The 13,623-nt window shown below is 45.8% G+C and overlaps 1 protein-coding gene across 1 annotated transcript in view; it reads left to right on the top strand.

Annotated features, from left to right (window-relative positions):
* LOC106573874 (KN motif and ankyrin repeat domain-containing protein 3) overlaps window positions 1-13,623 on the top strand; it is a 38,664-nt gene that overhangs the window by 19,162 nt on the left and 5,879 nt on the right. Inside the window, exons 2-5 of the mRNA XM_014149292.3 lie at window positions 2,203-2,291; window positions 2,427-4,313; window positions 4,471-4,573; window positions 4,705-4,947. Of these exons, the coding sequence (XP_014004767.1) occupies window positions 2,255-2,291; window positions 2,427-4,313; window positions 4,471-4,573; window positions 4,705-4,947 (2,270 nt within the window). The 5' untranslated portion in view covers window positions 2,203-2,254. The remainder of the gene's footprint in view (window positions 1-2,202; window positions 2,292-2,426; window positions 4,314-4,470; window positions 4,574-4,704; window positions 4,948-13,623) is intronic.

Raw genomic sequence — 13,623 nt, 5'->3', positions numbered from 1 at the left:
GTTATTTGCAATCAAATGCCAGAATTTTCTCCAACTTCTTAGCTATCATACTCAGCTTCCACCGGGCATTCCACTGAATTCAAAACTCGGTCCTCCAGAAAGTGGAGAGTGGAAAGCATTAGCAACATTATCACAGTCCTTTGTGATATCTTTCAAAAAAGCCTCTTTAGAAAGGATTACCTACACATGAGCAGCTCTTGTTATAGACAGAAGCATGCAACATGGCAGACCATTCCGAACTCATCTCTCGGCATGTCCAGCCCACTCATTATCTCAGCCAATCATATCTAGTGGGAAGGGTCCTGGCTTTTTTCGTAGCCAAACCAACTAGGTTTATGAACAATTTTGTTCGTATTTACAGATAGAGTACAAGTTTGTTTTTAAGTCACATGAAAGTTCAGTTGTTCCAGAAGGCATTTCTGCCAAAAATGCATTTTTATGAAAAAGAAATGTTTGCTTTCAAATGCCTCTCCTGTGAAGTAGTGACGTGCGACATACGCCTAGTTTCCTGAAACGAGTCACATATGAAGGTCTTCAGGTCTCCTTACAGTAAGAGCTTCATAGGCAGTTTATAGCAAGGTTTCGTCTTGAATGAGAAGGAATTGCTGCAGTTAATTTCACCATCATTCGAAAAGCATCAATCTACAACAGCCTGAATAGTATAATTTTAAGCTTCATGCTCTCTTTACCTCTGGGAAACACATGAAAAATACATAGAGATGTTGGATCTTAATTTGATCACCCTGTTGCAGGAGTGTATTTGAGGTTTAAAAATGCTTCTGAAGTTTATAATTTCCACTTTGAAATTTCAGACTTGATATTCCCTTACCAAAAATGTATCAACCCCAACAAAAATGTCCATTAATTGTAATCCACATAATAATTTACATTTCCTGTCGCTTCAGGATTATTTTCCTGCTGTAGAAAACTGGCTCAAATTAAGATCCTACATATGTACAGTGCATTCGAAAAGTATTCAGACCCCTTGACTTTTTCCACATTTTGTTACGTTACAGCCTTATTCTTAAATTGATTAAATAAAACATTTTCATCATCAATCTACATACAAAACCCCATAATGACAAAGCAAAAACAGTTTTTTAGAAATGTTTGCAAATAATAAAATAAAAAAAACAGAAATACCTTATTTACATAAGTACTGAGACCCTTTGCTATGAGACTTGAAATTGAGCTCAGGTGCATCATTTTTCCATTGATAATCCTAAAGACTCTCAGACCATGAGAAACAAGATTCTCTGGTCTGATGAAATCAAGATTGAACTCTTTGGCCTGAATGCCAAGCGTCATGTCTGGAGGAAACCTGGCACCATCCCTAAGGTGAAGCACGGTGGTGGCAGCGTCATGCTGTGAGGATGTTTTTCAGCGGCATTGACTGGGAGACTAGTCAGGATTGAGGGAAAGATGAACGGAGCAAAGTATAGAAAGATCCTTGATGAAAACCTGCTCCGACCCTAAGCACACAGCCAAGACAACGCACGAGTGGCTTCGGGACAAGTCTCTGAATGTCCTTGAGTGGCCCAGCCAGAGCCTCGACTTGAACCCGATCGAACATCTCTGGAGAGACCTGAAAATAGCTGTGCAGCGACGCTCACCATCCAACCTGTACAGAACTTGAGAGGATCTGCAGAGAAGAATGAGAGAAACTCCCCAAAAGGGCCTGAATGCCAAGCGTCACGTCTGGAGGAAACCTGGCACCATCCCTAAGGTGAAGCATGGTGGTGGCAGCGTCATGCTGTGGGGATGTTTTTCAGCGGCAGGGACTGGGAGACTAGTCAGGATGGAGGGAAAGATGAACGGAGCAAAGTACAGAGAGATCCTTGATGAAAACCTGCTCCAACCCTAAGCACACAGCCAAGACGACGCACGAGTGGCTTGAGTTGCCCAGCCAGAGCCTGGACTTGAACCCAATCGAACATCTCTGGAGAGACCTGAAAATAGCTGTGCAGCGATGCTCCCCATCCAACCTGTACAGAACTTGAGAGGATCTGCAGAGAAGAATGGGAGAAACTCCCCAAATACAGGTGTGCCAAACTGAATATTTATGTAAATGTGATATTTCCTTTTTAGAATAAGGCTGTAACATAACAAAATGTGTAAAAAGTCAAGGGGTCTGAATACTATCCTCAGAAACACACATACAGTACACAGGTATCTGAGTCTGTGTGTCCATTCTCTGCCCAGGTTGTGAGTAGATTCTCTGGGGGCTTCTGCTGAAAGGTGTCAGTCCACAACCATGACTCAGTCTGTGCAGGTCAACCCAAAGCTGCCTGGTAAGCACATTTCACCGCTATTCACTTCATTAGACGTTCAGTTCCAGCTGGTATTTACCAAGTCATTATGTGGTAACAAATTATGGATATAGTCTAATTGCTACCTGTTATTATAATGTTTATTGCGGATTGCAGATCTGGGCGCACCGTTTCTATACTCCAGTCGGGAAGAGGCGGATCAACAGGGCTCTTATTCGGTCCAGACACCGTATGGCTTCCAGCTGGACCTGGACTTCCTCAAGTATGTAGAGGAAATAGAAAGCGGCCACCACGTCCGACGGGCACCCGTCAACTCCCGCAGGTCATCCCGGGGGGTCAAAGTCTCCCAGCGGAGCCCGAGTGTGGGGGGACGCGCCAGCGGCTGGACCTCCACAGAGTCCCTCTCCTCGCCCGCCAGCGAAGATGGTCGAGTGCCCCCTCCCCCGCCCCCACGGAATCGCATTGGCTCTGCTCCCAGTGAGGGGCAACCCCTGTCCTCGCTATCTGTACTCAGCCCTCCTCTCTCTGCCGGCGCCAAAGTGCCACCACCACCTCCACTACGTAACCCCAGAGTAGAGAGGACCCTCCTGGAGACCAGCCTGAGACTGCAGCAGGAGCAGAGCCATCAGCACCAAAATGGCACCCGTTTCCAGCTCTCAGACCCACCAAAGCAAAACCCCAGGACTGCCCCTACCCATGTCACCCCAGCTAGTGCAGCAGCCAGTGTGGATGGCCAGCCCTTGCACCTGTCCTCTGCCTCTCCCAGCCCATCTCAGAGTAGCCTGCACAGACCCAGTCCCCACACCTCCGGTAAGAGCACCCCGGCCTCTAGCACTGGAATGGCTACTCTGCCCCCCAGCCAATTGCAGACGGTGAGAGAACAGATGGCCACTGCCCTGAAGCAACTGAAGGAGATGGAGGAGCGAGTAAAGGGTGTCCCAGTGCTGGAAAGAGAGGTGGCCAAGCTACGGGCTGAGAAAGACATGCTCCTACTGGCACTGCAGGAGAAGAAGACCTTGGTGGCCCAACAACAGGCTACAACAGTAGTCAGCAGTACTAATACCACCACGTTGGACGCAGGCACACGGAGTCAGGAATGTCCAATTTTATCCCCTAAGAGTCCCAGATGTCCAAAGAGTCCGAGTAAATTAGGGGACCTCAGAAAGCTGACAGAGAAGTTTGAAGGCAAGACAGAGAAAGATGGAGCACTTTCTGAGAAAGTTCCGGAAAAGGTTGTGGAGAAGAAGTCTGTGGCCATCGGGGACAACATGTTGCTGGATGCTGGGGTCTTCTACTACAGCCTGGGCACCAAGGACGCCTCAGAGGGCACGCCGCAGATGGACGTCTGCGAGAAAGGAGTGGCCACGGAGGCGGCGGACATCCGCGAGGAGGGGGTGCAGGCTGTAGTGGAGACAGAGGAGGCCTCAGTTTGGGTGATGGAATCCCAGCTGGGGCTAAGCAGCGATGCCCAGAGGGAGATCGACACCCTACAGGACAATATCAAGTTCCAGCAGGACTCCATCTCGGTTCTGGAGGGGCGACTTGGCCAGGCTGACGAGGAGCTGGCGGTGCTCAAAGCCCAGGAGAATGAAAGGAAGTCCAAGGCAACGTCTGAGAAGGGGGTCCTTGCCAAACCAGACTCTGCCCATGCCCAAGTGGGGACTGAACCCTCTACAATGTCCACACCAGCTTCACAGAATGTTGCAGTCTCCTGTTGTCCTGAGGTGGTTGACGCATGTGTAGGTGAGGATTTAAGAGCCGGATATTACGATCAGAGCACTCAAACTGACTCTGTGGAGAGCCCTGCAGAAGTGGAATCAACCCCAGTAGTACTGGTCAGCACTGGAAGTCAATGGGAGAATCTGTACAAGGAGGAGGACATAGAGCAGAAAGCTCCAGTCACTGCGCTGAAGAGGAGACAGACGACCATCGCGGAGTACAAGGTCAACCCTGGCGAGGAGACGGTCTGTTTACCCGAAGGAAAGGGAGTGAAAGAGGAGGAAATGGCGCCCAGCACTCCAACAACTGCAACAACGGTTGGAAGTGAGTGCCAAGTGTATTTATTTAACTGTTATACAATAGTACTTCATATAGAAGAAAAATGATTCCCCCACACTGATAAAGCAGGTAGAAAAGTAATATAGAATTCAATGTAATAGCATACTGGTTGGGTCACTCACCATATCCGTTGTGGCCACAGGTATGTTGAAATCAATCATGAAGAAGAAGGATGGGAGTAGTTCCAGTGAATCACGCAGCAGCGGCAAGAAAAGCTTGCAGTTTGTTGGCATTCTCAACGGGGGGTAAGTGGTGCTTTGCCATCAATGAATGTGTCAAAAAGCACATATTACCGTTACACTGACAATACACAGACCATATTCGAAGGAAATGATGACCAATCTTAAAGATTAACTAGACATGTGCTTCTGTCCAGGTATGAGTCGACATCTAGTGAAGAGGAGGAGGATGAGGATGATGAGGATGAGGGGAGTTCCTCAGGTGGCAGTGAAGTAGGCGATTGCTCAGACGGTAGTGATGATGAAGATGCAGCGGCTGCTCTGGAGGAGACCTCCGATGAGGAGAGGAACATGAATATGGATGACACCGATAGTGATGATGTGGCCTTAGCAGCAGGGACTGGAGCCACTGAGGAGAGTCCAGATACAGTGAAAGAGAAGTATGCTTGATTATGGCTACAGCTCATAGAACTCAGTGGTGGCAGATAGAGTGCCTTCAGAAAGTATTCACATCCCTTGATCCCTTGACAAAGTGGGATTCAAAGGGATTGCATTTTATTTATTTTTTATCAACGATCTACACTAAATATTCTGTCATGTCAAAGTGGAAGAAAAATTCTAACATTTGTAAAAACAAATCTAAATAAAACACTAATGTACCTTGATTAGATAAGGATTCAGCTCCCTGAGTCAATACAGTAGAATCACCTTTGGCAGCGATTACAGCTGTGAGTCTATCTGGGTAAATCTCTTAGAGCATTCCACACCTGGATTGTGCAATATTTTCCCATCATTCTTTAACAAATTCTTAAAGCTCTGACAAATTGGTTGTTGATCATTGCTAGACAACCATTTTCAGGTCTTCCCATAGATTGTCAAGCAGATTTAAGTCAAAACTGTAACTTGGCCACTCGGGAACATTCACTGTCTTCTTGGTAAGCAACTCCAGTGTAGTTTTGACCTTGTGTTTTAGATTGTTGTCCTGCTGAAAGGTGAATTCATCTCCAGTGGCATGTATTCATGAATGCCAAGAGAAACCAGGCTACACCCAAAAATGAACCAAGAAAAAAGAAAAAAAATTGTCTCTGTGTTTCAAACATTTCCTTCAATTCGCAGAGGCTGAATGTATCTCACTTGAGAAAGCATCCGTGTGAACAAAACAGCGCCCCTCTGTCTCAGTATGTGTCGCGTATCTATCTGATGCTGTCTGGTCAGAAACAGTATGACATTGTTGCCACCTGTAGCATTGAATGCAAGGTAAGCCAGCGAGCATTTGGCCTCCCTTGATATAAAAATGAATAAATAAATAGCCAATCGGCATTGAGATAAAATGAGTGAGCTCAGCTGTGAATGGTCCTGGAAAACCAAAAAAAGTGTCAAGGGAAGCCAGTTTAGATTTGGCTACAGACCAATCCCATCACAAGCCAAACGTCATTATTGACAGACAAAAACTTGAATTGTTGCGTCTCGTTGTGTTGTTGTCCTCCGGTGGCTAGCTAGCTATCTAAAATCATCCCTTTCCTAAATTAGCCATTGGTAGAGATTTGGACTTGTGGTTTTAATTAATTTTCCGTACTGGCCAATAACTATAATGATGATTATGATCCAACCATAAGTTCATACATTGTGCCCCTGGCCTGAGAAGATGGAAATTCTAGATGTAGTATGCTAATGTTAACTAGTTGGCCTGGTTGCCCATGAAAGGAAGCTAGCGAGCAAGTATTTTAGCCAGGTAGCCTAGGACAACCAAAACTAAAAGAGGGTACTGTATGACAGAGTCATACACCGTTTAGGCAACATGAAAGAGGAGGGTGGCATTGGCGTTTCTCTACAAGTAGGGTGAGTCAACATGTTTTTTTCGCACAAATCTGTACCATGGATATCCACGTCATATTTAGCTTATGTTGATTTGACAAAATCTTTTTGGTATATTTTAATTGTCACTGTATTAGACTAAGCATAGGTGATTAGATGTTGTTGAAATGGTGCTGGAATAGTGGCGGCAGCTCCCGTTTTCTTTGCGACTTGCAGGAAATCTCCATGGTTCTAAATTAATAGTACGAAATATCGGAAACATTACCTTGCTTGGGTGGTTGAATTCATGTGTGGTTGAATTTATTCTGCCACTGTGTCTTCTTATTGTCTCGGCCTTAGGCCTATATATCACGATGTCAAGGCATATGAACTAACAGGTTATAGAGCAAACAATGCAATTATCACAACACATAGGTTGTAATATGGCGGTTTTTGTTCTGGATTGGCTTCCCAGGTGATTTTACCCATGCACTGTTCATCTCCCGGTGTCTGATGGAAAGCAGACTGAACCAGGTTTTCCTCAACGATTACAAACACACCCATTTCATGATGCAGCTACCACTATGCTTAAAAATATGGAGAGTGGTACTTAGTAATGTGTTGTATTGGATATGCCCCAAACATAACACTTATTCAGGCCAGATTTTTGCAGTATTACTTTAGTGCCTTGTTGCAAACAGGATGCATGTTTTGGAATTATAATAACACAGGGCGAGACCCAGATGCAGACACAGGAGGCAGATGGTTAGAGTCTCTGATATTTATTAAAATACAAGGGGCAGGCAATAGGCAGGTTGAGGACAGGCAGAAGTTCATTAACCAGGTCAGAGTCCGAAAGGTACAGGGCGGCAAGCAGGCTCGAGGTCAGGGCAGGCTGAATGGTCAGGCAAGCGGGCTCAGTGTCAGGGCAGGCAGAATAGGTCGGAACTGGGAGGGCTAGAAAACGTAGACTAGGAAAACAGGAGCACGGAAAAAACACGCTGGTAGGCTTGACGAGACAAGACGAACTGGCAACAGACAAACAGAGAACAGTTATAAATTCACTGGGGATAATGGGGAAGATGGGCAACACCTGGAGGGGGGTGGAGACAAGTACAAAGACCGGTGAAACAGATTAGGGTGTGACAGTACCCCCCCCCCCCTCTAGGGGCGCCACCTGGTGTCCTACCTGGGCGCATACCTGGTTGACCGAGGAGCATGTGGTGACAGTCGGAGATGAGGGCCGAGTCCAGGATGTCCTTAGCGGGGACACAGCACCTCTCCTCCGGGCCATAACCCTCCCAGTCAACCAGGTATTGGAAAACCCTGCCCCGAGGTCGAACACTCAGTAGGCGTCTCGCTGTGTACGCCGGATGGCTGTCGATGAGACGGGGAGGAGGGGTGGGCTTGGAAACAGGAGACAAAGAGCTGTGAGACAAGTGCTTAATCCTGGACACATGAAAAGTGGGATGTATATGGAGGGTACGGGGCAACAGAAGATGAACAGCAGTGGGACTAAGGACTAGAGATGGGGAAAGGACCAATAAAACAGGGGGAAAGTTTACTGGACTCCACCCAGAGGGGCAGGTCCCGCGTAGACAGCCATACCCTCTGCCCGAGACGATAGCGGGGGAGCCGGAATCCGGTGGTGGTCGTCTTGTCGACGATACCTGGAGGTGGTCTTGAGAAGAGCAGACCGAGCTCTCTTCTAGGTACACCGACAGCGGCGGACGAACATCTGGGCCGAGGGTATGTTGATCTCTTCTTCTTGCTCTGGGAAGAGCGGGGGCTGATACCCCTTGGACTCGACGAGCGAGAGCCCAGTGGCCGACCAGTGAAGAGTGTTCCGGGCGTACTCCACCCACACAATTTGCCTGCTCCAGGTGGTGGGGTTGATCGAGACGAGGCACCTAAGTGTCGTCTCCAGGTCTTGATTGGCATGTTCCGACTGGCCGTTGGAATGGGGATGAAACCCGGAGGACAGGCTGGCCGACGACCCAATGAGGGTGCAAAGCGCCTTCCAGAATCGGGACGAGAAATGAGGACCACAATCAGACACAATGTTGACAGGGACTCCATGGATTCGGAAGACTTGCTGCACCATGAGCTGGGCCGTCTCCTTGGCTGAAGATAACTTGCGGAGAGGGATGAAATGGGCGGCTTTAGAACCTATCCACTACTGTCAGGATAGTGGTGTTGCCATCAGACGGAGGTAGCCCAGTGACAAAATCCAGGGATATATGGGACCAGAGGAACAGGGAGTGGCTGAAGGAGGCCAGCCGGAGCTTGCCGCAGAGTCTTATTCTGAGCACACACTGTGCATGCGGCGACGAAGGCTGAGACGTCAGGAACCATAGTGGGCCACCAGAAGCGCTGTCGGAGGAAGGCCATGGTTTGACGGGAGCCGGGATGGCAGGTGAGCTTGGAGGAATGAGCCCATTCCAGGACCTGAGATCGGGCCAATTCAGGGACAAACATCCGGTTAGCCTGGCCCCCCTAGGGTCCCCTCGATACCCCAGACAACTGTAGCTGCAAGACATGAGGTAGGGAGCATGGTCTCAGAGTCAGAAGGTGTGGCAGCGGGACTATACAGGCGAGAGAGAGTGTCCGGCTTCACATTCTTGGACCCTGGGCAGTAGGAGATGGTGAAGTTGAACCTGGTGAATAGGAGAGCCCAACGGGCCTGCCTAGAGTTAACCTGTTAGGGCTAGGGGGCAGTATTTACACCGCCGGATAAAAAACGTTCCCGATTTTAATCTGGTTACCACTCCTACCCAGTAACTAGAATATGCATATACTTATTACATATGGATAGAAAACACCCTAAAGTTTCTAAAACTGTTTGAATGGTGTCTGTGAGTATAACAGAACTCATTTGGCAGGCAAAAACCTGAGAAGGTTTCATGCAGGAAGTGGCCTGTCTGACAAGGTGTTGTTGTTCTTGCTTCTGTTTATTGAAGAGTCAGGATCTTAACTGTAACGTGACATTTCCTACGGCTCCAATAGGCTCTCAGAGCCCGGGAAAAACCTGAACGATGACGAGGCAGCCTCAGGCTGAAACACATAATCGCCTTTGCCAAGTGGCCCATCAGAGGACAATGGAATTAGGCGCGTGCCCGATTCGACCCAGTGATATATTTTCTTTCGGCTGTTTATCTAATTGCAGATTCCCGGTCGGAATATTATCGCTTTTTTACGAGAAAAATGGCATAAAAATTGATTTTAAACAGCGGTTGACATGCTTCGAAGTACGGTAATGAAATATTTAGAAATCTTTTGTCACGAAATGCGCCGTGCACACGACCGTTATTTACCATTGGGATAGTGTCTAGAACGCACGAACAAAACGTCGCTGTTGGAACATAACTATGGATTATTTTGGACCAAACCTACATTTGTTATTGAAGTAGAAGTCCTGGGAGTGCATTCTGACGAAGAACAGGAAAGGTAAGACCATTTTTCTTATAGTAAATCTGATTTTGGTGAAGGCTAAACTTGCCGGGTGTCTAAATAGCTAGCCCGTGATGGCTGGGCTATGTACTTAGAATATTGCAAAATGTGCTTTCACCGAAAAGCTATTTTAAAATCGGACATATCGAGTGCATAGAGGAGTAATGTATCTATAATTCTTAAAATAATTGTTATGCTTTTTGTGAACGTTTATCGTGAGTAATTTAGTAACTTGTTAGTAAATTCGCCGGAAGTTTGCGGGGGGGTATGCTAGTTCTGAACGTCACATGCTAATGTAAAAAGCTGTTTTTTGATATAAATATGAACTTTATTGAACAAAACATGCATGTATTGTATAACATAATGTCCTAGGTGTGTCATCTGATGAAGATCATAAAAGGTTAGTGCTGCATTTAGCTGTCTTCTGGGTTTTTGTGACATTATATGCTAGCTTGAAAAATGGGTGTCTGATTATTTCTGGCTTGGTACTCTGCTGACATAATCTAATGTTTTGCTTTCGTTGTAAAGCCTTTTTGAAATCGGACAGTGTGGTTAGATTAACGAGAGTCTTGTCTTTAAATAGCTGTAAAATAGTCATATGTTTGAGAAATTGAAGTAATAGGATTTTTAAGGTATTTGAAAATCGCGCCACAGGATTCAACTGGCTGTTACGTAGGTGGGACGAATTCGTCCCGCCTGCCCTAGAGAGGTTAAGGCGCTTGGCGATGTGAAGATATTCTAAATTCTTATGGTCGGTCCACACCAAAAATGGATGTTCCGCCCATTCCAGCCAGTGCCTCCACTCCTCCAACGCCATCTTGATAGTCAGAAGTTCCCGATTTCCTACGTCGTAGTTTCTCTCAGCGGGGTTGAGACGATGGGACATGAAGGCACAGGGATACAGCTTTTGGTCCGGGGCAGACTGCTGGGACAGGACGGACCCCACTCCAACATCAGAAGTGTCGACCTCAACCACGAACTGACGGGACGGGTCTGGATGGATGAGGATGGGGGCTGTAGTAAACCGATGCTTAACCTGTTGAGGACAGACGTTCCGCTAGCGGAACCCCGTTCCGCATGCGGAACCCCTAGCCAACAGCCAATGGCATCGCATGGCGCGAAATACAAAACCAACTAAAATACCACAATTAAATTTTCTCAAACAATCAACTATTTTACACCATTTTAAAGATAAGACTCTCGTTAATCTAACCACAATGTCCGATTTCAAAAAGGCTTTACAGCGAAAGCAAAACATTAGATTATGTTAGGAGAGTACATAGACACAAATAAGCACACAGCCATTTTCCAAGCAAGCATATATGTCACATAAACCCAAACCACAGCTAAATGCAGCACTAACCTTTGATGATCTTCATCAGATGACACTCCTAGGACATTATGTTATACAATACATGCATGTTTTGTTCAATCAAGTTCATATTTATATCAAAAACCAGCTTTTTACATTAGCATGTGATGTTCAGAACTAGCATACCCACCGAAAACCTCCGGTGAATTTACTAAATTACTCATGATATAAACGTTCACAAAATACATAACAATTATTTTAAGAATTATAGATACAGAACTCCTTTATGCAATCGCTATGTCAGATTTTAAAATAGCTTTTCAGCGAAAGCACATTTTGCAATATTCTGAGTACATAGCTCGGCCATCACAGGCTAGCTAATTTGACACCCACCAAGTTTGGGGCTCACTAAACTCAGAATTACTATTAGAAAAATTGGATTACCTTTGCTGTTCTTCGTCAGAATGCACTCCCAGGACTTCTACTTCAACAACAAATGTTGTTTTGGTTCCAAATAATCCATAGTTATATCCAAATACCGCCGTTTTTTTTTGTGCGTTCAGGTCACTATCCGAAGGGTGACGCGCATTTCGTGACAAAATAATTTCAAAATATTCCATTGCCGTACTTAGAAGCATGTCAAACACTGTTTAAAATCAATTTTTATGTAATTTTTCTCGTAAAATAGCGATAATATTCCAACCGGGCAACGTTGTATTCATTCAAAGGCTGAAAGAAAAAAATGGAGTAGTCTCGTGCATGCGCATCTCCAGTCTCACTGTCCCCAGGCTGACCACTTACAAATTCTGCTGCTGTTCTTTGCCCAGAGACAGCAGACACCCCATTCCACTTTCTGGCGACTTTAGAGAGCCAATGGAAGCCTTAGAAAATGTCACGTTACAGCACAGATGCTGTATTTTTGATAGAGATGCAACAGAAGGACAACAAATTGTCAGACAGGGCACTTCCTTTATGGAATCTTCTCAGGTTTTGGCCTGCCATATGAGTTCTGTTATACTCACAGACACCATTCAAACAGTTTTAGAAAATGTAGTGTTTTCAATCCAAATCTACTAATTATATGCATATTCTAGTTTCTGGGCAGGAGTAGTAACCAGATTAAATCGGGTACGTTTTTTGTCCGGCCGTGAAAATACTGCCCCCTATCCCAAAGAAGTTAAGGTCCAAAAACGCCATGTCAACAGCTGGGTACCATGTGAGAAGTGAGTGCAGAGAGGGGAGCAGCCAGGGTGCTGTAGCCCCGAATGAAGCGGCAGTAGAAAACCCAAATCCACCACCTCTCTCACCTTTTCATGATCCATCTGAACATTCCCTTCAGCGATGACGTATCCCAGAAAGGAGATAGTGGAGCGGTGAATTCGCACTTCTCTGCTTTCACGAACAACTGGTTCTCTAGGAGGCGCTGAAGGACTTGTCGGACATGGAGAACGTGTTCTTGAGCAGAACAAGAGAAAACAAGGATGTCGTCGAGGTAGACAGACACAAATCGATTCAACATGTCACGGAGCATATTGTTGACCAGGGCCTGGAACACTGCGGGAGCGTCCAAACGGCATGACCAGGTACTCATAGTGTCCACTAGCTGTGTTGAAGGCTGTCTTCCACTCCATGGTTGCCCCCTGGAGAGGTTTGAAAGTCAAGGAGAGGAGTGGTGTCATTGAGGCCCCGGTAGTGGATATATGGATGCAGGGTCTTGTCCTTTTTTTCCACGAAGAAGAACCCTGCGCTGGCAGAGAAGGCAGAAGGACGAATGCTCCCAGCAGCCAGAGTCCTCAGTGTACTCCTCCATGGCCTTGGTCTCAGGGCCAGACAGGGAATATTGTTATTCTGTACAGGCATCCTTATTTTCACGCTGTCAGTTAGGTTAGTATTGTGGAGTAAGTACAATGTTGTTGATCTATCTTCAGTGTTCTCCTATCACAGCCATTAAACTCTAACTGTTTTAAAGTCATCATTGACCTCATGGTGAAAACTCTAAGCGGTTTCCTTCCTCTCCGGCCACTGAGTCAGGAAGGACGCCTGTGTCTTTGTAGTGACTGGGTGTATACACCATTCAAAGTGTAATTAATAACTTCACCATGCTCAACGGGATATTCAATGTCTGCTTTTAATTTTGATTTTTTTTTACACATCTACCAATAGGTGCCTTTTTTGTGAGGCATTGGAAAACCTCCCTGGTCTTTGTGGTTGAATCTGTTTGAAATTCATTGCTCTGCATTTCAGATAATTGTATGTGTGGTACAGAGATTCAAAAATCATGTTAAACACTATTATTGCACACAAAGTGAGTCCATGCAACTTATGTGACTTGTTAAGCACATTTTTACTGCTGAATTTATTTAGGCTTGCCATAACAAATACATATTGACTCAAGACATTTCAGCTTTTCACTTAGAATGAATTTGTTAACATTTTGAAAAACATAATTCCACTTTGACATTAATGGGGTATTGTGTGTAGGACAATGACAAAAAAAATCAGGCTGTACAACAACAAAATCTGAAAAAAGTCAAGGAGTGTGAATACTTCCTGAAGGCAC

The sequence above is a fragment of the Salmo salar genome, chromosome 16, assembly GCF_965601325.2.
Source record: "Salmo salar chromosome 16, fSalSal1, whole genome shotgun sequence".
NCBI classification, from domain to species: Eukaryota; Metazoa; Chordata; class Actinopteri; order Salmoniformes; family Salmonidae; genus Salmo; species Salmo salar.
Note: the sequence above shows the minus strand (reverse complement) of the source record. Positions and strands in the feature narration are given on the sequence as shown.